We start from the raw sequence: 24,914 nt of genomic DNA, 5'->3' as shown, positions 1-24,914 counted from the left end.
AAGATTTGCCCAGTCTCTTGGTCACAATGAGTATCTCCTATGCTGGTGAACTGTCAGCAAGCCAAGCCCTTTGCATAAATCCCCAACTGAACTCGGTGCTCATACATACTGGGTGCCAGGAGAGAGAAGAACAATCATTAAGTCAGACCCCTTCGTGGATGCTGTTGCTATTTAGCACCTTTTCATCACTTTGGTCAGTGTTGTCCTTCCTATTTTAGAGATGGGAAAATAGGCACAGAAGGGGAGTGATGGTTCCAATGTCACCCACTTGCCCTTCTCTGTACAGATACTGCCAAACAGGCACCAGCTTGTTACTGACCAGGCATTGACTGGAGCCAGGGACATATCAATTGCTTTGTGACTCCTATATGACCGTGGTATCTTGAGGTGCCACCTGAGCATGGCACCCTCAATGCATTGAGCAGCTTACATTCTAAGAAGCAAAGTACATAAAAGAAATGGTATTATCATTTTACTGGGGGAGAGAGGAGGGCTGTCTATTGCTGAAGGTTGCTTGTAGCTGTTTGTAGAAGAGCAGAGTCCCATGAGCCACCCAGCCCCTCTGGTTAAGAGCTCATATTCCCATGCTCCCTCTCCCCTTGCTTTACACAGAGACTCTATGAAGCCTGGCTGCTGCAAAGTATTCAATTAAAAAAAATGCACTTTATTTACATAAATTACAAAAATCACAAACTTGTTCACAAAAAAATCTACTCTTAAAAACTCGCATCGTTGGAAATACATGGATCACACTGAGAGCTCTAGCTGAGGTTCAAACAAAACTCACCATTTCTTCTGCAGCCTACAGCATGGGAATTTGCTGTTGTCTGAAAGGCTGCTTCCAAGAAATAGCTTATAAAAATTAAAAAACACCAAGAGATAGATATAGAGTTATATTCCCCAGCCCAGTCTGTCATTTGGTTTTCAGTATTTCCTACTGACCTGGAGCAGCAGGAGTGATGAGCAATGAACAACAGCAGGGGTTGTTCAGTGACATGGAGTAGTGCGCTGATTCTGGGGCTGTTCAGTACCCTGCAGCACATGCCTAGATAGCAGCTGCACTAGCAGTGTTGGAGCTGCTCTGCTGTTAGCTACCCTCCTTTCCTCTCCGTTAGAAGTACAAAGGTGGCAGAAACCCCAAGATGGCAGTGCTCAACTGCTGCATTTCTTAGAGGTCTGTTGGATGCAGGCAGATCCTGTGGTGCCGCCTCATTCTCTAGTTGCTTACCTTGAGATGGGATATGGGGCTGTGAATTCAACTTTGCCCCTTTGTGTGGTGGTACCACTCAGCCCTTCCTACCCAAGAGAATCAGTACAATGGCTAAGGTGAGCCTGCTGTCCTGGAGGAAAATGCTGTGGGAAGGTGGTGTTGGCAGAAAAGTGCAGCATTGGCACTGGCAGTGTGTCTGAGCTCAGGACGTTGGCTTTCTAGTGCTTAGTACCACCATCCTGGGGCTAGTGGGAGAACGTATAACTGGCAGAAGCCTCCTCAAAGGCATTAGATGTACTTTTGCTTAATTCCTCTGGATTAAATACGTTGATATATATAGATGGTGAGTTTTCCAAGCGGCTAACAATGTAGTTTGGGACAGGAAACGTATTCAGAAGCCGAACTACATTCAGAAGGCAAAAGACAGGTGGCTGTTACATTAACACACTAAGTAGCTTGCGTCTCATGCAACAGTTACCCCTGTGTTTTATAACTGCTGTGTTCCTTTTCCTGCTTCAACTTCCTATGCCAATGGGCAAGACAGTTGCTCCTTGTGTTGTTGCCACAGACATACCATGGAGTTGAAATCAAATTGCTTAACATGGTGCAGTAAAGATTTTCTTATGTCCCCCTGCTGATCCTTGTAGCCTTTAAATCCCATTGCCCTGTCTTTCCACAGGCTGTTGCTCCCTGTGTTTGTGACAGATGCACACAGACAACAGGAAAACGTCCAACCAGGGAAAAAAATACAAAACCCTGGACCTCTATGCAAGCTGCTATACAAAAAAAGAAACATCAAGGTGGTTGCCCTACAGCAGAGCCATCTCACTGAGCCTGTGGGCTGCATGTGGCTTGGCCTGGGAGGGGTTAAGCTGTGGCCCCTGGGCTCCTGCCCAGTTGCCACTCCCTCTGTGCTCCCCCTTCCTGTGACTTATGCTGTGTCCCTGCCCCAGGGGGTGGGAGTGTGGCATGGGGAGCTGAGGGTGAGCCTGGGACCGTGTGTTTGGTGCAGCAGAAGCAGGGTAGAGTGAAGGGAGAGGTCTGCACAGCATACAGCCCAGGGCGGGGGCCATGGCTTACCCTGGTATGGCCCTCAGTCACTTAAGTTGGACAGCGCTGCCCTATAGTAAGCTTTGGAGCTATTTGTAACCATAATAAGTAAAATAATTCAGTGTGAAATTAATGTCTCTTCAAGGTTCTTTTCTTCTTTTATTTTTATCTCTTCTGCTATGTAAAGAAGCCCTGGAAGGATTGCTTTTCTATTAAAAAAAAATTAACAGCCCTGTTTGGTTTTTACTTTATATATATCTGGGCTATCATCTATCAGACTATAGATATATTAGAAGAAAATGAATGATGAGTAATCAGCATTAATAATCTTGATATCCCTGTTTTGGCTAAACATTTTGAAGGATTAGAGACTGCAGATAAGGGCTTTTTTAGCCCTCAGTAGAGAGGGATCAGATATGACATCTTTGGAAAGACAGTTTTTCTCCCGTGTGTTTGCCAGGTGTCAGAATTCATTGGTCATTTACACTATAAAAAAGCAAAAGCTCTTTAAAATGCTGTTAAAAAAAATCCTTCTACCTCTTTCAATCTTATGATGTCTTCAGTGTTCAGTCCTAGGGCAAGCACAGGGGGTATCAAGACCTATGGGTAATATTTTGAACAGGGAAAGTGGGCAAAAAAAGCAAAGCATTATTTTTTAAATGCCTTTCAGGCCTAATTTAGCCACTGGGCAGGAAGGAAGCAATTGGCGATGGAAAACGAAGAGATTGAAAAGCTCTGAGCAGCTTTCTTAGAAATGAACAAAATGGAGGCTTCCTGCCTTTCTCTGCTGGCTCTTGGGTGATAAAAGGGCCAAGAGGAACGCAGAGAGGGAGGGAAGCAGATTAGCCATCTTTCCTCTGATGGCATCTTGGAGCTGCTTGGAGAGCTTGGGGCAGGAAGGTTCACTGCAGTTTTCCTTTCTTCACAAACACCTGCTCTCCCTGCTTGTCAGGCTTCCTTCATGTCAGAAGCTCTGGTCGGGGTTCACTGGGGCTATTTTGATCACTGCCTCCTCCCTGCCCCCCGTCCCAGTTCAAAACTGGGTTGGTTGGTTTTGAAGCAAGTAGTGACTCACGTGGGGTCCAGCTTTGAAGCCCCCTTTGCCAATATACAAAGTGCAGAAGCAGTCCATACAGTGCTTTCTGCTGCAGATGGGAGCAAAGAACAGAGAGGGTGCCTAGGGGATCTGGCCTGCTGCCTGGTTTGAATATATCCTAGGGAGCAAAGGATCAGCAGGGGACACAGCAGTGAGGAGCAGTGAGTGTGCCCAGTGGGTCTGGCACAGCATGAATCCTATCACCAAGTACAAAGGAAGCAGCAGACCTTGCCCGCTGCCTCCTACATTGCCTAGGAGCAGCAACCTGTACCCATCGTTCCTTGTCCCTGCCCAGGGGGAGCAGGAGGCAGCGCTCCCCTCCTGTACCTGCCCAGATGTCTTGTCCTGTCCATTTCCCTTTCTGTAGGATTTGTTTCATCCTGTTTCTTAATCTTCCCCTCAGCCCTTCTGCCAGGCTCCTGAATAGCAGCTATAGCCACCCCTTATCACAGGTGCCCCCTCCCTGCCCCCTGCATCATCATAACATTTGATAAGGATAGGCCAGGCAACAGACTCATCCACCTTCCATGGCATGTATGGTCCATGAGTCCTCTCCCTGCCCCGGAGAGCTGTTGTTTAAGAAACCTATCCTGGAAGCACCTTGATTGTCTGTCTCTGAGGGTGGTGGAGTCATATTCCACATGGGGAATTCCCTGCAAAATGAGAGATTGGGCCTTGAGCCCCCAGTTAGCTCACCTTAGTTTGAAATCTTTCCCAGTGCCTCCCAGCATCATGGGCTGCGAGGAGGTCCTGGCTTTTACCTTCAAACCATAGCACCTTGAATCCCTTGGGATTGTTCTTGCAGGGATGTAAGAGTGGGGATGGAGGGAGTTGCTCTTCATTCTGGGGAAGAAAGGATCAAAAGAGAGCAGCCTGCAGGATTTGTTCCCTTCTGTGGATGCCCCCAGGCTCCTATTTCAGGGAAGAGAGAAGACAGGAGCTATAACTGCCTGGGCTTTGCTCTCTTCAGTAATTTGTCCTGTGAGAGCTAACATGGGGCTGAAGCTGCCAGGAGAGACTTCTGATTCCACAGAGAAAGAGTATGGTCCATCCACAGCTCAGCTGGTCCAGTAAGTACAATCATGACTGCAAGAGTAGGTCTGTGTGGCTCCGAGCAGGGGTTTGGGAAGAGGAGGGGAGCAGGACAGCAGCAACTGCCACCAAGTTCTCATGCGACGGTTGCTTCCCTTGGGGATAGCTGGCCCAGCAAGGCATTGCTGGGAGAGGGCTGGGAGGACAGCTTGGAGAGACGACAGGCCCAACAGGAACGCAAAAGGCATGTCTGCAGCGGGGACCACAGAGACAGCACCTGCTTGCCCAGAGCGGACACCTGGCGCTTCATAAGGACGAGGTTGTGGAGTCCACCACCTCGCGCCCATTACACACGGTGGGGACGTACTGAGAGGCCGACCCTGGCAGGGGAGGAACGTAGAAAATCATCAATAAAAAGCAGGTCTTGATTCCCAGCTTAATCCTTCCTCCCCCTTCATGGTGTATCACATCCCCCACATCCCCTGCATTACCTGGGGAGTCACTGGAGCCACAATGGGGCTTAGCTGGGGCTAAGATTGACCACAAGCTTTTGCCCAGGGGTAGACCCTTCCTGGCTGTGGCCCCAAATGTAAGACAGTGCAAGTCACGTGTGTGTCCCTGTACCCCAGCAGCTGTACCCTGCTTTCACACCACCAGGCTTCCCCTCTCCCTCACCCGGGCAGCAGTCACTGGCACTCTGGAGGCCTCAGCAGCATTAGCAGCCATGCTGGTACCTGGCTATTAATGGTGGGGGGAATTGGAGTGGCAAGAGGGTCTCAATGGCTTGTACCATTAGTGGGACTCGGTGCTTGTTCCATTAATTGGGAGGAGGTTGCTCAGTGGTTCATGCCATTAATGGAGGAGGAAGGTTGCAATGACTTGCGCTATGAATGGGAGAGAGGGAACCCATCGAGTTGTCATTACGGTGTGGAGTGGGCCACTTGATGGCTTGTTCCACCACTGGGAGAGGGCAGACAGTGCTGTCAGCCGTTTTCTGTCTGAAGAGTTGCTGATGTGTGAATTTCAGTGCTCTTGAACCAGAGATAGAGCACAAGGCAATATAGCCAGGCCCCTCCCTGCAGCACTTGGGTCCCCTTAGCTCCGAGGTTCCCCCAATGGGACTGCTGCAGGGCCCCACCCCCAGGCTGGGCTGGCCCACGGTGGCTGGGGCCATCAGTCACTCACCATGTGAGTGGCTGGAGCCTGCGGCAGTCGCACTGAACCGGTTCGTCGCAACGCGGTGGCTGGCGACATTCTTCTGAGGCTGGAAGAGGATGATGTGCAGCTTGGGTGTGAAAAGGCAGCCAAGGACCACAGTGCCACTGAGACTGACAGAGATACACATGGTGGTGGTCTGGACCTAGAGGAGTGAAGGGCAAGCATCAGCCCAGATGCACACAGAGAGGGGCCAAATATGTATGTGCTGCCTACTTTGCTCAGCTGCGAAGACATGGCAGGGCATGCCCATTGCAGGCCAGAGTTAAAGGCTGCTCCACAAGTGCCAATGTCATGTCCCCAGCCTGGGGGGGGTCATCCACATATTCTTTTCTAATGGGCACTACTTTACTCCCATCATGGTAGAAATGGGCCAGAACAAAAGCTCTGAGCTCTGGGGAAGCCTGGATCTAACTCTAGCTCTGGACGTGGAACTTAGCCGGCTATCACCTCTATCATAGGAAAAACCCAAATCCTTGTGCTGCAAACGTGGCAAAACCCTTAACTTATACCAGCTGAAAAATGTCCATGTTCAGCCTCATGTCTGCTTCCTAACCAGATACAAATCTTCATCCTTTACCATGAATGGCGCGTGCCCCAGCGGCTGTCGGAGCATGGCAGTGGCAGGAGCGCAGCAGCAGTAAGTGCGGAGCTCCCGCAGATACCGCTGGCACTGTTGGCGGCAGGGGGAGGGAGAGGTGGCGAGCACCAACCAGGGGTCAGCGACCACCCACAGGCGCTGCCAGCAGCGGTGGCCAGTGGGGACTGCTGACCACCTGTAGACGAGGTGGCAAGCAGCGAGTGTCCACAGGTGCCACCGACAGTGTCGACAGCACCTTTTCATAGGGGTGCACTGCCACGCTCAAGGAGTGCACATGCACCCACATGCACCCCCCACGTGTCGCCAGTGCCTTTTACAGACTCACACACTATGCCAGAGTTGAATGGGACTCAGCCATCTAGGCTTACAAGGTTTTGAACTGCTGGAAGGAGCAGGAGTGGGAGGTATGTACACATAGGCAAACAACCATTCATATAGTAGCCCGGACTACTAGCTGTGCGATGGTGGTGACGTGCCGTACCCCAAGAACCCCATACATTCAAGAAGCGTTTGCATGATTATCTTGCTGGGGTAATTTGACCCCAGCTGACTTCCTGCCCTTAGGGCAGGGGGCTGAACCTGATGATCTCACAAGGTCCCTTCCAGCCCTAAGGTCTATGAAATATAATTATATATACAATATAACCGTATATAATACAACAGCAACAAAAATAATGATAGAATCATAGAAAAGTATGGTGGGAAGGCACTTCCAGAGGTCATCTAGTCCAGCTCCCCTGTCTGAGGCAGGATCATGCCTGTGCAAATCATCCCATACAAATCCATTGTCTAACCTATTACCAAAACTACGTGGTTGAATCAACCCTGTCACACATGCTGAAGTAATTGCTCATCACTTTTCAGGATCAAGCAACATTATTTAAGAAGAAATTATTTCATGTTATCCTGTCCCAAGTCACCAGCCTCATTAGCTGCCACACCCGCTACCTCTCTTGCTTGGTGAACAGCGGATGAGCCTGCCACTGATGGAAGATTTTTTGGCTGTCAGTGCACGTAGCTGAGTTCTGTCAGTTTCTCATTCTGAAAATGTGCCTGCTTTTGTCACATGCCCTAATGCAGGGCCAATATCCTCTGTACACCAGGGTCCCCAAGCCACTTGGCCTTATGTAACACTCGAGCCAGAGACTGCTCATTTCTGCAGCAGACCAATGCCCGGGAGTGACTGTTCAGTCTCAGTCAGAGGCTCCAGCACTCCTTCCCTGAGGTGCTCAGTCATCCAGATTCAAGGTCTCAGGAGGTGGAGGCTGAGGCTGGCCTGCCTTGCAGCCTTCTGCTCTGAATCCAGGCTGCCGCTCTGCATATGACACATGCACCTCCTTCTCTTGTCCTCATCTCACATTACAGATTGTGTTCTAACGGCTTGAATTATTATTATTTTATTTTCTATTATTTTTCCATAACTAACAAATAAGTGAAAGCGACAAGCTGGCATTTTCCAAGGAGTGAGTTAGGGCTAATAACAGGTTTCTTGGGTGCATCTATATGAGACGCTTTCCTTGAAATTAAAGCAAATTATGACACAGTAAGCATCACCATCTACATGTGGAGATGCTTACTGCACAGTAACTTGCTCTAATTGCAAGTAAATTTGCTACCTGTAAATACAAGTAGCAAATTTACTTGCGATTACTTACTGCGCTGTATGGCACATGTAGATGGCTGACCAGGAGCAAATGTGCTCCTAGACAGCAAGGGGTGGGGGACTGCTCCCTGTTGCTGGGAGCTGCCTGCTGCTGGGGCAGGCTCGACCACTGGAGCCTGGGCGGGGGCAATGTCCCCCTGTCTGGGCAGCAGGCAGTTCCCATCTCCCGCTCCCCGATCACAACTGGGGAGTAGGGGGGTGAAAGTTCCCTGCTGCTGGGGCAGGGGGACGTTGTCTCTGCCCAGGCTTCAGTGGTGGAGCCTGCAGCTCCAGGTGGCAGGGAGCAATGCCCCAGCCCCCTGTCAGAAGACACCTGTCTCCTAGCCCCATGCTCCCTGCCAGCCCCTGAGCTAGCATCCAGGGTGAGCCTAGAACTCCCTCTGGCTGCTGTAGGGGGTGGGTGCAGGGCTGGCAGGGCAGAAATACTGCTGCCATGAGCAGCAAATCTGCTCCCACTTCCCTGCAAGTGTAGATGCCTGCCCGGGGTGGTTTTACTCTAGAGTAAATTATTCAAGAGTAAACCCACCCCAGAACATTTGTACATGTAGACGTGCCTCTTGACTCTAGAAAGGTTGAGAACCACTGCTCTACACCCTAGATAGCAGTGTCAGTCCAAAATTACAACCCAACCAGCTACAGTCTTAAAGATGCTAAATAGGCTCATTTGGAGCTAATTTGATTGACAAACACACCATTCTGCCCATTCCAGATAATCACGTATTTTCTGGACCATTGTGGCTGCAACAGCTCTTCAATCCTACCACATGTAGACAGAGCCACAGAAGAGCGCTTGAGGAAAGGGTCTGAGCCTACATAAGAGAAACTCAATTGAGATCAACAGGGTTATGCAACTATTCAAGTGCAGCAGGGTTGTCATCCTCCAAAGGACTTTGTCCCTGGACATCTACATAATGTGGGAAGGGGATAACACCACTCTACAGATATACAGCCATTTCTGGGTACTACGCTGAATGATCAATGGAATTTATTGATTTCTAGGAAAAGATGCTTGGAGTTTTTATGGGCTGATTCTGATGTCACCTACATCTTCACACTGTAGCCAGTAGTGTTACACCAATGGAGTATTATTACTGTGCTTTCTTATACATGTTGCACTAAGACCCAGTATACTCTTAAGTGCTTTATAAGCCCCAAAGAAGGGTGGTCTGGCTTTAAGCAGATCACAGTTTAAAGAAGCCAGAGCTATTTTAAGTCTTTTAATAAGAAGCTCATCAGGAACATCTTCAGCCCCTGTCACCCACCCTCTGGCTTTGATTCATGCCCCTGACTGCTTCATTATGTTTTATATGTTAGGTCAGTGATGGATTAAAGGCTGTTCAATGCAGAAAGCACGAGGACTTACTGTCACGTATGCTTAGGGTATGGACATTACACAGGGTATAAACAACCACTGCCCAGGGGCAATGCATAGGGGGTGTACGCGGGTGCACATGCACCCCCTGCGCATGGCGGTGCATCCCCGACACTGTCAGCGGCGCCTGCGGGCAATCCACGATTGCCCCTGGCCGCTGCCGGCAGTGCCTGTGGGTGGTCACTGACCCCTGGTCAGCACTTGCCACCCCCAGCTTCCCACTGCTGACAGTGCCGGTGGCATCTGTAGGAGCTTCGCACTCCCACCACTGCACTCCCGCCGGCACAGCCATGCCCCACCCCCAGCCACCGCAGGCATGTGCCATTCATGCCACTGTCCATGTGTACACTTTTATCCACATGGAATTAGACCCATGGTATCTCTACTTCACTGGGGGCTAAGCAACCATGGGTGAGCTTCCACTCACTGGGCACATTTACATAAGATGCTTACTGTGCAGTAGCCTAATAACACTGTGCAGTAGAGTGCCAGTCAAAAAACATGCTAATATGCTACTGCACAGTGTTATTAGGCTACTGCATAGTAAACATCATAGAAAAACTGCTCAGTAGCACGAGTTACTGTGCATTTAGTTAGTACTTCATTAAGCAAGTACTAAATTAAAAGCGCAGCAACTACTGTCCATTAATGAACATGTAGATATGCCCAATGTGATATAAAGGCATGCACATAGACAGTTACTTTTGAGCAGATGATACTCAGTAAAGCCGATCCCAGTTTAAACAATGGACACATGTTTGTATGTCTATACCTTAAAAGTGACTGAGGTTACCGTTCTATTACACTGGACAATGACTCCAAAAGAATATTAAGATTAAAAGTCAAGTTCTCTAAATGAAGGAAAAGCCAGAATTAAGGTTGTCCATGCATCCCTAAATTAGCCCGCATTGTAGACATGCATTATAATATAGTCCTTAATGACATGATCCCACATTATTTTTTCCATGGGACCCCTGCCTGATTCAGCGACCAGGATGGAAAGTGTTCAATGAATGAGAAGAGCTTCAATATTGTGATCTCTGTCACTGCTCTGTGCATGGCCTCAGGCCTATTTACAATTCAGATTCTGCTTTGAAAAGAGAATTGTTAATTTCCTCCTGGGCTTCTCTACAGTGCTCATCACTGTAGTAGCTGAGCACTTCACACATATTAATGAATCTATTACCCTAGTTTTATGGATGGAGAACTGAGGCACAGAGGCACTGATGGCCAAAGTGTCCATGGATTTTGAGTGCTCAATTTGAGACCCGTAGGAGTTCAGCTTGTAGAGCACTTAACAGGCTATGGCATTTTCTGTGTTCAGAGCACAGCTCCAACTGCCTTCATGCTCAGCCCTGCTGTATGTTGGGGCCCAAGTACAAAAATATATCTATATGCCTCTAATAAAGCTTCAAAATCTCCATCAAAATCCCCATGAGGTTGCTCATTATCACTGTCCCCATTTTGAAGACAGGAGAAGGGATTTTACCCAGTCATTGATAGGATATGGAACATGACCCAAGGCTCCTGGATCCCTGCCTGTTTTACTAACACTCAAGCCATGCTTCCTTCCAAAAACACTGTAAAGCATTTCTCCAGTTTGTATCATTAAAGATTGTTTTCTGCTGAAGAGCTGTAACATGGCTGGGTTTGGCTCTAACATTCATCTTATTTCCCACTAGGTGCTGCTGTTCCTCTGCAGAAATGCAAAAGTAAATGAGCATTTCCTCAGCATCTTTCTGGACCCCTGGCTTCTGTCTCCTAGACATTGCATTACCAAACACTGCAATGAGCACAGGGGCTAGTGATTAGGTTTGAAGCATTCCCTTCTCAGTCTGACTCCATTCCAGAGGAGGGAACTAGTGCTGCTGTTCCTCCAGGGGCTCAGCCCTCAGAGTTGCAGTCTGCAGAGGGCATCGGGCCACGAGGCGCGAGTCTGAGGGCTTCGCCCTCTCTGCCAAAACCGCGCACTCCTCATTCTGCCACTTTGTTTTGTGTTGCTCCTGCCTCCCCAACTACTGCCATGGTAATGCCTAGTTTTCTGTTTCAGTTGCATTAGTAAAATCAGTTTCTTTGACTAGTGACTCCTGCCAGTAGGCATTTAGCTCTGTAAATAAAGGGGAAGCCAGTGTGTTGGTCTAGTCCTATGTTACAAAGCCAGCCACACCAATTGGTGTTCAGGCCTGTAGCACTGGCAAAGCAATGTAGAGCCCAGGGCTTGAACAGGGAGGGAGGATTGTAACAGAGGTGTGGGGAAGCAAGACCTTGCATAGAACTCATCTGCATTATGGCTCCTGTGAACCAGCTTACCCCTCTCATCAGCACCCCGAAAGACCCATCCCCTTCCTCTTCTCTAGCAACTGAGTGAGAGCTGTGCTTAGCCCTAATCCTGATCAACGTGGGTCATGACAACTGCCCTCAGGAGCTTTTCAAGAAGACACAGTTGAAGAGTGGGTCTCTAATAGGCCTATGCGAAGTGGCTAGTATTTGCTTCAGATTTGGATTTGGGTATTTCGGGGAACAGTGATTTGATTCAGTGATTCAAATCACTGTCCCGAATCAATTCAGCCGAATCTGATTCAGAGATTTGGCCGCCAACAAATTGGCCAAATCTCTGAATCGGCCCCATCCCCCATCTGCTCTCCCAGCCCTGTCAATGGCTGCTCTGCCCGATCCCAGCTCCCAGCTCTTTAAAAAAAAAAGCCCGGCACTCCACTGACCCCCAATGCCCTACACTTGGTGGGGGGCTCTGCTCACCGGCAGAGTCCCCAGAAACCCCAATGGCTGCTGCAGTACCCGGTGAGCATGGGGCTTTTTTTGTTTTAAGAGCCAGGAGCTGGGGCAGGCGGGGCAGCCATTGGAGGGGCTGGGCAGGGGTTGGGGGGCTCATGGCACAGCCCTCCACACAGTGCAGGGCAGTGGGGAGCAGCAGGGATTGCCCCCCCTGCCCCCCGCCACCACCTGGCAGCAGCCAGTGAGTGGGGGGTTTTTTAAAGACCCAAGAGCTGGGGCAGGGCGTGGCAGCCATGGGGGGGGCTGGGAGAGCGGGCAGGGGTTGGGGCCTGGCTGGAGTCCCCCCATGGTCCCCTTGCCCCCTTATGCAGCCCCCCTCCCTCACCCCCTATTTACCAGCACAGAGTCCCAGTCCAGCTCCCTGCGGCAGCGAGCAGGGACTGCCCGAATCTCCAAAGCTCTCCAAATCTTTTCCAAATCTATTCAGAGAGCTTCGAATCGATTCGGACCTTTTAATTGGTCTCCTGATTGGATTTGGATTTGGAGATTCGGCCACTGAATTGGGCCAAATCTCCTCTGAATCGAATCAGTACCTGAAGCTTCGCACAGCCCTAGTCTCTAATGACCAGGAGTCCTTCCTGTTCCTTTCCCCCAGCACTGCTGCAATCCACGGGGACTTGGAATACAAGGCCGTAGCCAGGCTGTCCATTACACATTTTCTCACCTTGTCAGCCATAGAGCCTTACAGATAGGATCACTTACCCGATAGTCACTGGAGGTGACATAGAAGATGGGCAAGAAGGCCAGCCAGATGATGCATGTGGTGTACATGGTGAATCCAATAAATTTGGCCTCATTGAAGTTTTCGGGGCATTTCCTGGTCTTGAAGGCATAGACTGTACACAGGACGATCAAGAGGACATTGTAGGTGAGTGAAATGAGCATGCTCGAGTCCCGGTTGTTGCACTTGAGGGTGACAATGTACCTTTTGTCAGGCTCTGTCTCCTTTCCTGTGCCAGGGGTCTCCACCATGAGCCAGATGATCACAATGATTAGCTGGCAGGAGATGAGGGCCATACAGATGACCACCTGTGAGGTGGGGCTTATGAACCGTGGGCGCTGAACCCCTTCTTTCACCCCGCTGAAGATCCTAGCAATCCGGTTGGTCTTGGTCAAGAGGGCAGAGTAACAGACAGCAAAGGAAGTGCCCAGCCCCAAACGCCGCAGGGTGCAGACCTCAGTAGAGGGCTTTGTGATGAAGATGAAGGTCATGCTGTAACACATCAAGACCCCAGTGAGGAGGATGTAGCAGAGTTCACGGCCCGAAGCCTTCACAATTGGTGTGTTATTGTTCTTTATGAAGACCCCAAAGACAAAAAGGGTTGAGATGAAACCCAAGCAAGAGATGGTGACTGGCCCAATAGCCCAGACATCCTTCCAGCGGATGTACTGCTGGGGCAGCTCAAAGCAGCCATTCAGCGTCTCATTGGGCCAGTACCCAAGACCACAGTCCATGCAAGTGAATTCATCCAGGAGATATTCGTAAGGCTGGCATGGGATGCAGATCCAGCAGCACATATCTCCTGGCTGCATGCTCTTCATTTCATTCTTCTTGCAGGGATCGCTGCACTGGGACACAGGAACAGAGGTCTTCACCCATGGGATGAGGGTGATATTGAGGATAAGCCCTTCTGCCCAATAGCCCACCTTCTGGTACCGGTATCTCCCATCAGCTCTGTGGTAGTTGAAGATATTGTAGCGGCCAATTCCATCACCATATCGGTCGAATCTAACCATGTTTTTGGTGTCTGCTGGTCTGAATGGAGCTGTGGGAGGAGGACAAGAGCAAGAGATTCAATATTCAGGAAGGCTGAGCTTTCTCACTTATTTGGTCAAAAAGTTGAACATTTCTTCCACTGCACCCTTGACACTAGGATTCAAAGGAGTGGTGTTATATTAAGAACATGTCAATGCCATGTCCTTGGGGCTTGTAGGGGAATGAGATGGAGAAGATAACCAGGAGGTAACCACTGCCATTGCTCTCAAGCTGTCAGCCTATTTGAAAATGGCAGTGGAAGGTGCCCTTGGGGCAGATTTATCACCTCATTCCTGGCTTGGGTGTGGAGTGGGACTGGGTGCACTGGGAGGGGGGAGATGTTGTGTTTGCTAGCTGCTTCTAACTAACACCTTCAAAACCTTGAGTCAAGATGAAGCAAGCTGCATTACCTATCACTAGCAAAACCACCCTGTCACTTCTGAGCAGAACTGACTCAGTCATTCACAATGAGAAATGTATTTGAGCAAATACCTTTTTTTAAGATCATGAACAAGTCTCTACATTTTCAAATCTCTCTATTTTCAGAATTGTTCACATGTTTGCTTCAGCAAGTAATTCTTACCCTGTGGCCTATATAATTCATGAATATTACAATCAAATCTTCAATCTGTTAAGTTGTCCTACTAATTTATGAGGCTGTACTTTGATTACAGCATGACTTGTGAGATGCATAGTTATTTGAATATTCTTAATTCACGCTCTGTTGGTCAGTTACATAAACTATCCAATCAGGGAACATAATTAATGCCACATGCCTTGTGTAATTAACCAACACAGTGTGAATTGCAAATTGTGAATTTTACAACTCAGTATACCATCTGGAATTCATTTTCAGTGACTCCCCCTGCATTCAAACTAATATTTGCTTACTGTGAGTATTTGTGCTTGTAAAGGAGTGCTCAGATGTTACTAGAAAGGAAACATGAGAGCATCATGAACACGACTGCATCCAAATTCAGGTTGAATCTGAGCAAATATTCACAGACTTTCCCCCCACACAATTCACATTTTTCTGCCTTGAATGTTGCACTGATTGCTCAGTGGTTATACTACTGCTGAGATCTGATATACAAAGCCTGGTGTCTTCCTAACATTATATTTCTTTTTGCCTAAATACGTCCTTTTAACTTGATGATCAATTCACTCCCCAACTTCTGCTAATATTTCAGTTTGGCTTAAAACCTGTCATGTAGAACTACTGCATTTTTCTCCCAGAGATTCCTTCCTAATGAGATCTATGATATAGTACATTCATCCAAGAAGTACTGACTTCTCCAATAGCAGCCTGGCATCCCCAGGAGGCTCATATATAGGCTGACCTTAAGGAAATTGGGACATCTGGGACATTTATCTGGGACATTCCCCCTGCTCCCCCCCTGCTCCCCCCACATGTCGGTGAGGGTGAGGCAGCATGCCAGATAGGCAAGCAAAGCAGTCCATGTTATGCCAACTCCCAGCCAGACTGCACCCCACTCCCCTGCATTTCCAGGACTCTCATTATAATTCTCTACAGCCAGCCAGGACCAGCCTCTGAAATCTGGGACTGTCCAAGCTAAGCTGGGACATATGGTCACCCTACTCATATATGAAACCAAATATAAGCAAATTGGCAATAGCTCCATCTACATGGCCTCTCAAAAGACTTGTTGGGAGCTGAGTTTTATAGCCAGGTACTCAAGGATAACACCTCCAGCAAGGTGCTCTTCACAAGGTTGTTGGGAGATGAACTGTGTTCATGTTACACTGGATAGCAGCTCCATTAACATGAAGCTGGGCTATGGGGAGCAGAGAGTAGACAGAGAGCAGTGTGCTCAGCTCCCAGTCTGCTCCAGAAGCTGGGATCCCAGAGGAAGGTTCCTGCTGGGGGAGGGCTCTCAGGGCACTGTTTCTGCCCATTTTAAGGCTGGCACAGCAGTATAGAAGGACTTTGAGCCAACTGAAATTCAGGCCCAGATAGAATCAGAATGTTACACGGGATAATACGTCTAGAGATAAACTTGTCCCCTCCCCAGTGGAAGCCATGCTAAGCTTTCAGACAAGCCTAACCCCTCAGTCTCTCAACTGTCTGGAGAGACATTATCTCAAAATTTACTACTTTATGGAGCTGCTGCCACTATAGCTATGCAAGCAACAGTATGTCAGGCAGAGCCCCTAGTGGCGACACAACATGTGTCAGTGAAAGGGGACTTTCTGCCTGCTCTGCTCCCCTTGAAAAACTGAAGTTAAGCTGGCAGAAGCCCTCTTGTGTACAGAGCTGCACCCACACGGTGGGGCTGGCCAGCAGTGCTACATCAATGAGAAGTTATGATCTTATCTATCAGTCACTTGTGTGGAAATAAGTTTAACCAGGCCTCTTACTTGACTAAGAGGAGAGACAAAGAGAGAGAAAGAGAAGAGAAAAAGATGCTGATGCTATGTGTTTCAAAATGTTCTAAGATAACAAGATCTGTGGGCAAGGAAGGAGCTCCCCAGGGGACACTTGCCTGCCTGTACACTAATGCCAGGAGCCTGGGGAATAAGCAGGAGGAACTCATTCTCCTGCTCAGTGCAAACAATTACGATGTCATAGGGATCACGGAGACCTGGTGGGACTCCACCCATGACTGGACCACGGGGATAGATGGCTATACCCTGTACAGGAGGGATCGTGTAGAGAAAAGGGGCGGGGGTGTAGCTCTCTATGTTAAGGAAAGCTACACATCCCTGCAAGCCGATATTGGCGACCAGGGTAGATGGCTGGAGACCCTCTGGGTTAAAATCCGTGGGGAACACGGCACAGGGGACACAATGGTGGGAGTCTACTACAGACCTCCCACCCAAAGTCCTGAGCTTTACCAGGAGTTTGCCCAGGAACTGGCTGAGGCAGCTTGCTCCAGGACCATGGTTGTCATGGGTGACTTCAATTACCCAGACATCTCGTGGGAGGATCGCTCAGCAAAATCTGAGCGGTCGCAGAGCTTCCTCTCATGCGTGGATGACCTTTACCTGACTCAAGAAGTCTATGGGCCAACGAGAGGCAAAGCGCTGCTCGACCTGGTACTGGCTACTGGGGATGACCTAGTCGGCGACCTAGTGATCGATGGGAAGCTGGGTGACAGCGACCACGAGCTGATCACCTTCACCATCCGCCGAAAAGCTGGCAAGTCAGTCAGCAACACGCAAGTCTTTGACTTCAGGAAAGCCGACTTTGACAAGCTCAGGAGGCTTGTCAGTGAGGCCCTAAGGGACCATGACCACGGGGAGAGGGGAGTTCAAGAAGAGTGGTTGCTCCTCAAGGGAGCGATCCTCAATGCACAAACTAAGTCTATCGCATCTCGGAGGAAAGGCAGCAAGAGGGCACAGCAGCCCCCCTGGCTCTCCAGGGACCTAGCAGACCTCCGGAGGCTAAAAAGAAAGGCCTACAAAGGATGGAGGATGGGAGTCACCTCCAAGGAGTATTATTCTGCACTGGTCCGGTCCTGTAGGGAGCTGACCAGGAAAGCCAAGGCTGCAACTGAACTCCAGCTAGCTTTGAGCATCAAGGACAATAAAAAGTCCTTTTTCAGATATGTGGGGAGCCGGAGGAAAAGTAGGGGCAACGTTGGACCCCTGCTGAACCAGATGGGGCAACTGACAACTGACGCCCAGGAAAAAGCCAACCTATTAAATAGGTACTTTGCGTCGGTCTTTCATCAGCCCCATGGGACGCCCATGCCCGCTACAGGGCTGGGAAGTCCGGGTGAGGGTGATCCCCTGCCCTCCATTAATGCTGACTTTGTGAAGGAACATCTTGAGAAGCTGGATACCTTCAAGTCAGCCGGCCCTGACAATCTTCACCCCAGGGTACTCAAGGAGCTGGCGAGCATCATAGCCCAGCCTCTAGCGCGGATCTTTGAAAACTCTTGGCGCTCTGGTGTAGTGCCCGAAGACTGGAAGAAGGCCAATGTGGTACCTATCTTCAAGAAAGGGAGGAAAGTGGATCCGGCTAACTATAGGCCCATCAGCCTGACTTCTATCCCAGGGAAGGTCTTAGAAAAGTTTATTAAGGAGGCCATCCTTAATGGACTGGCCGACGCCAACATCTTAAGGGATAGCCAGCACGGGTTTGTTGCGGGTAGGTCTTGCTTGACCAATCTCATTTCCTTCTACGACCAGGAGACCTATCACCTGAACAAGGGAGATGAGATTGATGTCATATATCTTGACTTCAAAAAAGCCTTCGATCTGGTGTCCCATTATCGTCTCTTGGAGAAACTGGCCAATTGTCGCCTTGGGTCCTCCACGATCCACTGGCTGGAAAATTGGCTCCGGGGTCGGACCCAGAGGGTAGTAATTGATGGAAGTCACTCATCGTGGTGTCCTGTGACCAGTGGGGTCCCCCAGGGCTCTGTCCTTGGACCCATACTGTTCAACATCTTCATTAATGATGTGGACACTGGAGTCAGAAGAGGACTGGCCAAGTTCGCAGATGACACCAAACTTTGGGGCAAAGCATCCACACCAGAAGACAGGCGGATGATCCAGGCTGACCTGGACAGGCTCAGCAAGTGGGCGGATGAGAATCTGATGGTGTTCAACGCCGATAAATGCAAGGTTCTCCACCTTGGGAAAAAAAACCTGCAGCATCCTTATAGGTTCGGCAGTGCTATGTTGGCTAGCACTATGGAAGAAAGAGACTTGGGGGTCATCATTGACCACAAGATGAACATGAGCCTGCAATGCGATGCTGTGGCTAGTAAAGTGACCAAAACGCTGGCTTGCATCCATAGATGCTTCTCAAGCAAATCCCGGGACGTCATTCTCCCCCTGTACTCGGCCTTAGTGAGGCCGCAGCTAGAGTACTGCATCCAGTTTTGGGCTCCACAATTCAAAAAGGATGTGGAGAAGATTGAGAGAGTCCAGAGAAGAGCCACGTGCATGATCAGAGGTCAGGGAAGCAGACCCTATGATGACAGGTTGAGAGCCCTGGGGCTCTTTAGCCTGGAAAAGCGCAGGCTCAGGGGTGATCTGATGGCCACCTACAAGTTTATCAGGGGTGACCACCAGTATCTGGGGGAACGTTTGTTCACCAAAGCGCCCCAAGGGATGACGAGGTCGAATGGTCACAAACTACTACAAGATCGTTTCAGGCTGGACATAAGGAAGAATTTCTTTACTGTCCGAGCCCCCAAGGTCTGGAACAGCCTGCCACCGGAGGTCGTTCAAGCGCCTTCATTGAACACCTTCAAGATGAAACTGGATGCTTATCTTGCTGGGATCCTATGACCCCAGCTGACTTCCTGCCCTTTGGGCGGGGGGCTGCACTCGATGATCTTCTGAGGTCCCTTCCAGCCCTAATGTCTATGAAATCTATGAAACAAAAACCTTCATGCCTTGTTTTGCCTTGATATATTAAGCTTTGTGTGCAGATTTTAACCTCCTCCTTTCCTTCGAACTAGAAGCTGATAACTGTTCCCAAAACATAGTGTTTTCTTTCCTGAACAAGTAAACTGCTTACGTGTGACAAACAAATGATCAACATCTTTCTGTTTCTCTCAAGGTTGCTATGTCTGAACCCTGCATCTTTTCTCGCTGTCTAAAGTATAAATACGCTTGTAAACTTGTAGAGGTCAGAGTTCCTTTGAGAACTCTCCTTGTGATCACTTATATAGCTTTAAATAAACCTAGATGGCTCTGCCAATTCTAATACAACCACAACGCGAAGTTTGATTTCTTCCACATTTGGAAGGAAGGAAGGAAGTCCTTGGTCTGTAGAACACCTCAAAGGCACATCCCTCTAGTGAACTGATCTTAATGAGGTGCAGGGGAACATGCTTTGCCTTCCAGTTTAGCACAATGCAATTCTCAGCAGCAAGTCATTCCTGTAGAGTGCATGACTTTTAATTACTCACAGGCAGCTGGAATAAACCCAGGATGCAAAGAAGGATGCAGCTTGGAAAACACTGACTCATCCTTGCTTCTGTGGTATCTAAAACCAGGGGAGCAAATGTTTCAGAGCTCAGAGCATGTGCCTGAAGAGTCTCCGAGGAGCTATACACCTGGGGTATCAGTCAGCTGCACATGGGGTCAGCACTATATCGCCTCACCAGAAAAAGGCTCTGAACTACTTTAAATTGCTTTGACTTGTATCTGAACACTGTCTCCCTGACGAGAACGCTGAACATAAGGAAGAAGAGACACAACCAGTCAATTCTCCAGGCATGCCTGTCCTAGCTGGTTATATAGATGCTTCAGAAGAAGGGCAGGATTGATGTGGAACATGTGATCAGTCTTCTCCAATATTTTAGTGCTAAATGTTAAGAGTTAGGTTATTAAAGTAATTGCGAGCGGATCTAGGATTTTGAAAGGTGGGGGGTACAGATGGTTTGGCACATCGTCACATTTAACACAACAAATATTCTTCTTCATTTAAAGAGAATCTAGAAACTTTACTAATATGCTTGGGGGCCACCACTACATTATTCAATTTACGATCAAAGCAAGAAAAAACATAATTTTATTGGAATGTGCACTTATTTGTTAGATTATATATTAAATTTATAAAGCACAACCTCGGCAAAAATAGTCAAAATAATTGGTTTCATTAGTCCTGTAGTCATTATAGTTAAATATGCACCTCTTATCCAGATTCATAAAGCAAAATATAGTCTTCCTGCGCATCCTCATATCGCCTCCCTTCCGCTCAACTACAAATCCTCATTTATGCCAGGGCCTTACCATCAAACTTGATATTGACACTGTCAATCATTTCTACACCTGAATTAATATTACCACGCCTGAATTAAGGTTTATAACTAGAGCTAAAAACAGACTGTAGGGCTGGGAAACAGAAGAGAGACATTACCAGGAATGGTTAACAGACAGCAACATTGCAGAAGAAGGGATAATTTCAATTGTAGAACATCAAGACCGTTAAAAAGGAGAGAGGGTGTTAACATCTGTGAATTGAAAGGAGATTAGCAGGAACTGAGGAGATTATACTGAGGCATGAAGTCAATTGACTCCCCCATTGCTGCCTGAAAGGTCACTGCTTCTACCAGGTAGTTGGTTTTTAAGGTCTGGATGGAGCAGGAATGAAAGGGTGGTACAGCTGTCCCTGGATCTGCCCCTAAAAGTAATAATGGAGGTGGCTTGCTGGAACAGCAAAGGGCCCACTGAAGAAAATGGCTTCAAAAGCACAATTTACCCAGTCATTCTGGAAGAAAGGCAAAGACTCATTCCCAAAGACGTCCAGCTTCTAACTGTAGCCAGTCAGAAGTCTAGGTTTGGGGGCAGGGAGGGGTGCACTGATGCACTTGCACCCCAGTTTGATTCCTGGTCACCCAATATTTAAAACCAACTGTCTGGTTTTAAAGCATTTTAAGTCAGGCAGTGCTAAAGGAGTCACTTGTCTTCATGGCTCTTTATAGTATACCTGATCCCTTCTAAATTCTTCATTCCAAAGGTGTTAACACCCATCTCTTCTTTTTAATGGTCTTGATGTTCCACAAGTCAAGCTATCCTTTGTTCTGCAGTTCTGCTGTCTGTTAGCTGCTCCTGGCAATGAAGTTCTGACTACACAGCCTTTCAGATTGTTTTAACTCATTCTAATGAAATTATATTTGTTTTTGTTTCAATCTTAAACTGAACAATACAGCCCTAGGCTCCTAACATATTAGTAAAGCTTCTAGTTTATTTTTAACTAAAGAATAACATGTGTTGTTTTATGTGTGATAATGCACCTCATCATCTGCACCCCTCATTTCCAAATTCTAGATCTGCCCATGTCTAGATACAAACTGTATCATGTTTGTAGTATAATCATGGCACCAACCTTGCCCTGTTTGCCTTCGTTCTGTGGCCACAGGATTCTCTAGGTGGGGCCAAGATAGGAGGAAGCATCCTGTGGAGATCCCAAGCCCAATTTGTTCATCCCCATGAGATTCCAATTTGGGTTGGCTGGTGCAGACACAAATGGCTGAAATTTCCCCAGCTTTGATTGACCAGTCAAGTCTCCCTCTCCCTCCACCTCCCTGCCCTTTCACCCAAGCCCTTCCGCTCAACTACAAATCCTCATCTATGCCAGGGCCTTACCATCAAACTTGACATTGAGCATGAAGTCCTTGTAGAACCTCTTGCCATTGACGGGCTTCATGGAATCACACAGCTTGGTGGCATTGGGGCATAGCGCCTGGTGCATGTTATGGAGGGAATGGGCCATGGCATAGACTGCATTGACCACAAACATGATCTTGGATTCCTGCTCGAATTTGCCTGTCTTCAGGGAGTGCCGGCTGCAGTCCTGGGTGTGGAAGCTGCACTGAAACTTGTGCTCCCAGAACTCCCGGAACCAGGGGTTGCGGCTGTTGTTGTAGGGGTCAAGATTCCGAAAGTAGGTGGCAAATTCCTTTATGGGGTAGGCTGCTAGTTCAATGGTGATAGCTCCCTCTGCCACTGGCTCACTTCCAGCCACCACGCTCTCCAGGGCACCCCAGCCATCACTGGCCACCCACGTGAAGGAGACATTGATCCTCTGTGCAGCTGCCAGCAGCTCCCGAGCATCTTCACTCCTGGTGAAGAGCACCACCACCTTTGCACTGGGCTTCTGCAGCAGGGCCTTGATCACCCCGTCAAAGGTCTTCTTGTTCATAGAGCGGCCCACCTTTTCAGAGGTGGCAATGCAGATGTTGCGAGCACGGGCTTCCTGCTCAAAGGCCTCGATGCCTGTCTCACCGTAGTCACCCTCTGAGGCCACTGTGGAGACATAGGTCCAGTTGAAGAAACGCAGGATCTCAGCCATGGCCTTGGCCTGGTAGAAGTCTGGTGGAACAGTACGGGCAAAGTAGTCATAGCGAGACTTGTCGCTGAGCTTGGCACTGGTGGAGGCATAGCTGACCTGTGGGATCTGGAAGAGTCGCAGCAGATTGGCCACCTACATTGAAGATGAGAGGAGGGAATGAGTGAAATCACAAGGTGTGCATGGGGAGGGGGGGGGAGGGTGGGAAGGGAGGGGAGAGAGACAGAGAGATAATGTATGCCCTGCCCCTGTTTGCTGGAGAGATCATTACCATCCGTGAGGAACACCCCAGCTCTCATGGATCTCTGGAGGGGAGGAAGCTTGCTCCTGAAGGTCTGAGCTCCTCCCAGCTCTAACAATTACAGTGCTATACACTGTTGGCAACATTCATAATCTATTGCACTGTAGGCACAGAGATGAGGATGAGCATGGGAAAAACACCCATCTGAAGATCCCTGGTGCCCAAATTGCATAGCATTAATCCATGCATTAGGAATGGGACAGACAGACAAATACAGCTTCTTTGGCTGCACTTTATCTTCAAGGTACATTTATAAAAGGCTTGTAAGCAAAGGATTGACAACGTCAGAAGTATGTTATAACATGAGGTGTTATTGGTGGTTATCAGTGCATCCTCATAAGGTGCAACAGTTGTTTTTAAGCCAAGGTAAAAAAAAAACTTACTGGTCTGTTGCCCTCTATAACCATTTATAACAACTTATCAATCATTTACTAAAAGTCTATGAATCCTTTGCTAACTTTTGCACTGGATTCTGCCCCAGGGCCCTTTCTCATTCTGGTAATCAGAGAAACTTCTCCTCAAGCACTTATTGGAAACATAGCTTTATCCCAGCATATCATGTCTGCCAGGGCATCAGACAAAGTCCTCCCTTTTAAATGCAGTTTAGCTCTGAAGAGTGACTTTAAAAAGTGCCCTTATAATTCAGTGACTCCTCTCACAGAGTGTCATGATTTCTGGCTTGAACGGAAACAGGAGTCTCTAGCTCTTTGCTCTGAAAAACAATCACAACAGTGATGTCTGACTTACACTTCTACAGGCCAGTTTTTATTCCACCTATTAGTTATCTAAGTGCCACACCAAGGCCCCTCCCCCCCCAGAGTTGAGCAACAGGTATGCACCTCTTGCCGCTCCAGCAGAGCCTGCTGAGTTGCCGGCCCCCACAGGCAACATGGGCCCAACTGCAGCTCCTGCCCCTGCTCTCCCCAAGACAAAACGTAAGGTGTTTGTTGTGGGAGACTCTCTCCTGAGGAGGACTGAGGGGGCAATCTGCCGCCCCGACCCCTTAGCCCGGGAAGTCTGCTGCTTCCCAGGGGCCCGCATCCGGGACATTGCGGAGAGGATCCCCAAGCTCCTCAAACCCACAGACCACTATCCCATGCTCCTTATTCATGTGGGCACCAATGACACGGCTCGGAGCACTCCCAGCCAGGTCATGAGGCGCTACAGGGATTTGGGAGCGGGGCTAAAGGGTCTGGGGGCACAGGTGGTGTTCTCGTCGATCCTCCCAGTCTCAGGCTATGGGCTGAGAAGGGACAGGAGGATCTATGTGGTCAACCAAAGACTGCGGCGCTGGTGTCGTCAGGAAGGCTTTGGCTTTCATGACCACAGCCTGCTCTTTGGCGAGAAAGGCAGTGAGCTGCTGGGAAGAGATGGTCTCCACCTCTCTCCCCTAGGGAGGAGGCTCTTCTCAGCCAGACTGGCTGACCTGCTCCATCGGGCTTTAAACTAAGCCCGTTGGGGGACGGGTGGACTACCGCCACTGCTGGCCCACTGAGCAATCCTTGCAAAGCCAGCGGATCACGGCACTCAAGGGAGCCCGCCCCAGCCCCAGCCCTGGTAAAATCTGTGGGCAAGGAAGGAGCCCCCCAGGGGGCGCTTGCCTGCCTGTACACTAATGCCAGGAGCTTGAGGAATAAGCAGGAGGAGCTCATCCTCCTGCTCAGTGCAAACAATTACGATGTCATAGGGATCACGGAGACCTGGTGGGACTCCACCCATGACTGGACCACGGGGATAGATGGCTCTAACCTGTACAGGAGGGATCGTGTAGAGAAAAGGGGCAGAGGTGTAGCTCTCTATGTTAAGGAAAGCTATGCGTCCCTGCAAGCCGATATTGGCGACCAGTGTGGACGGCTGGAGACCCTCTGGGTTAAAATCCGTGGGGAACACGGCGCAGGGGACACAATGGTGGGAGTCTACTACAGACCTCCCACCCAAAGTCCTGAGCTTGACCAGGAGTTTGCCCAGGAACTGGCTGAGGCAGCTTGCTCCAGGACCATGGTTGTCATGGGTGACTTCAATTACCCAGACATCTCGTGGGAGGATCGC

At 49.0% G+C, this 24,914-nt stretch overlaps 1 protein-coding gene across 1 annotated transcript; it reads right to left on the bottom strand.

Moving 5' to 3' along the window:
• Positions 1 to 631: 631 nt before the first annotated feature.
• On the bottom strand, positions 632 to 22,662 carry LOC102568116 (metabotropic glutamate receptor 2). The gene is made up of 4 exons (XM_019475884.2): positions 21,862 to 22,662; positions 12,735 to 13,798; positions 5,574 to 5,748; positions 632 to 4,768 (listed from the first exon to the last, which is right to left on the bottom strand). The coding sequence occupies exons 1-4, from the start codon at positions 22,565 to 22,567 to the stop codon at positions 4,695 to 4,697; spliced, it is 2,019 nt and encodes a 672-aa protein (XP_019331429.2). The 5' UTR covers positions 22,568 to 22,662; the 3' UTR covers positions 632 to 4,694.
• Between the last annotated feature and the right edge of the window lie 2,252 nt (positions 22,663 to 24,914).

The sequence above is a fragment of the Alligator mississippiensis genome, chromosome 12 (genome assembly GCF_030867095.1).
Source record: "Alligator mississippiensis isolate rAllMis1 chromosome 12, rAllMis1, whole genome shotgun sequence".
NCBI lineage: Eukaryota > Metazoa > Chordata > Crocodylia > Alligatoridae > Alligator > Alligator mississippiensis.
Note: the sequence above shows the minus strand (reverse complement) of the source record. Positions and strands in the feature narration are given on the sequence as shown.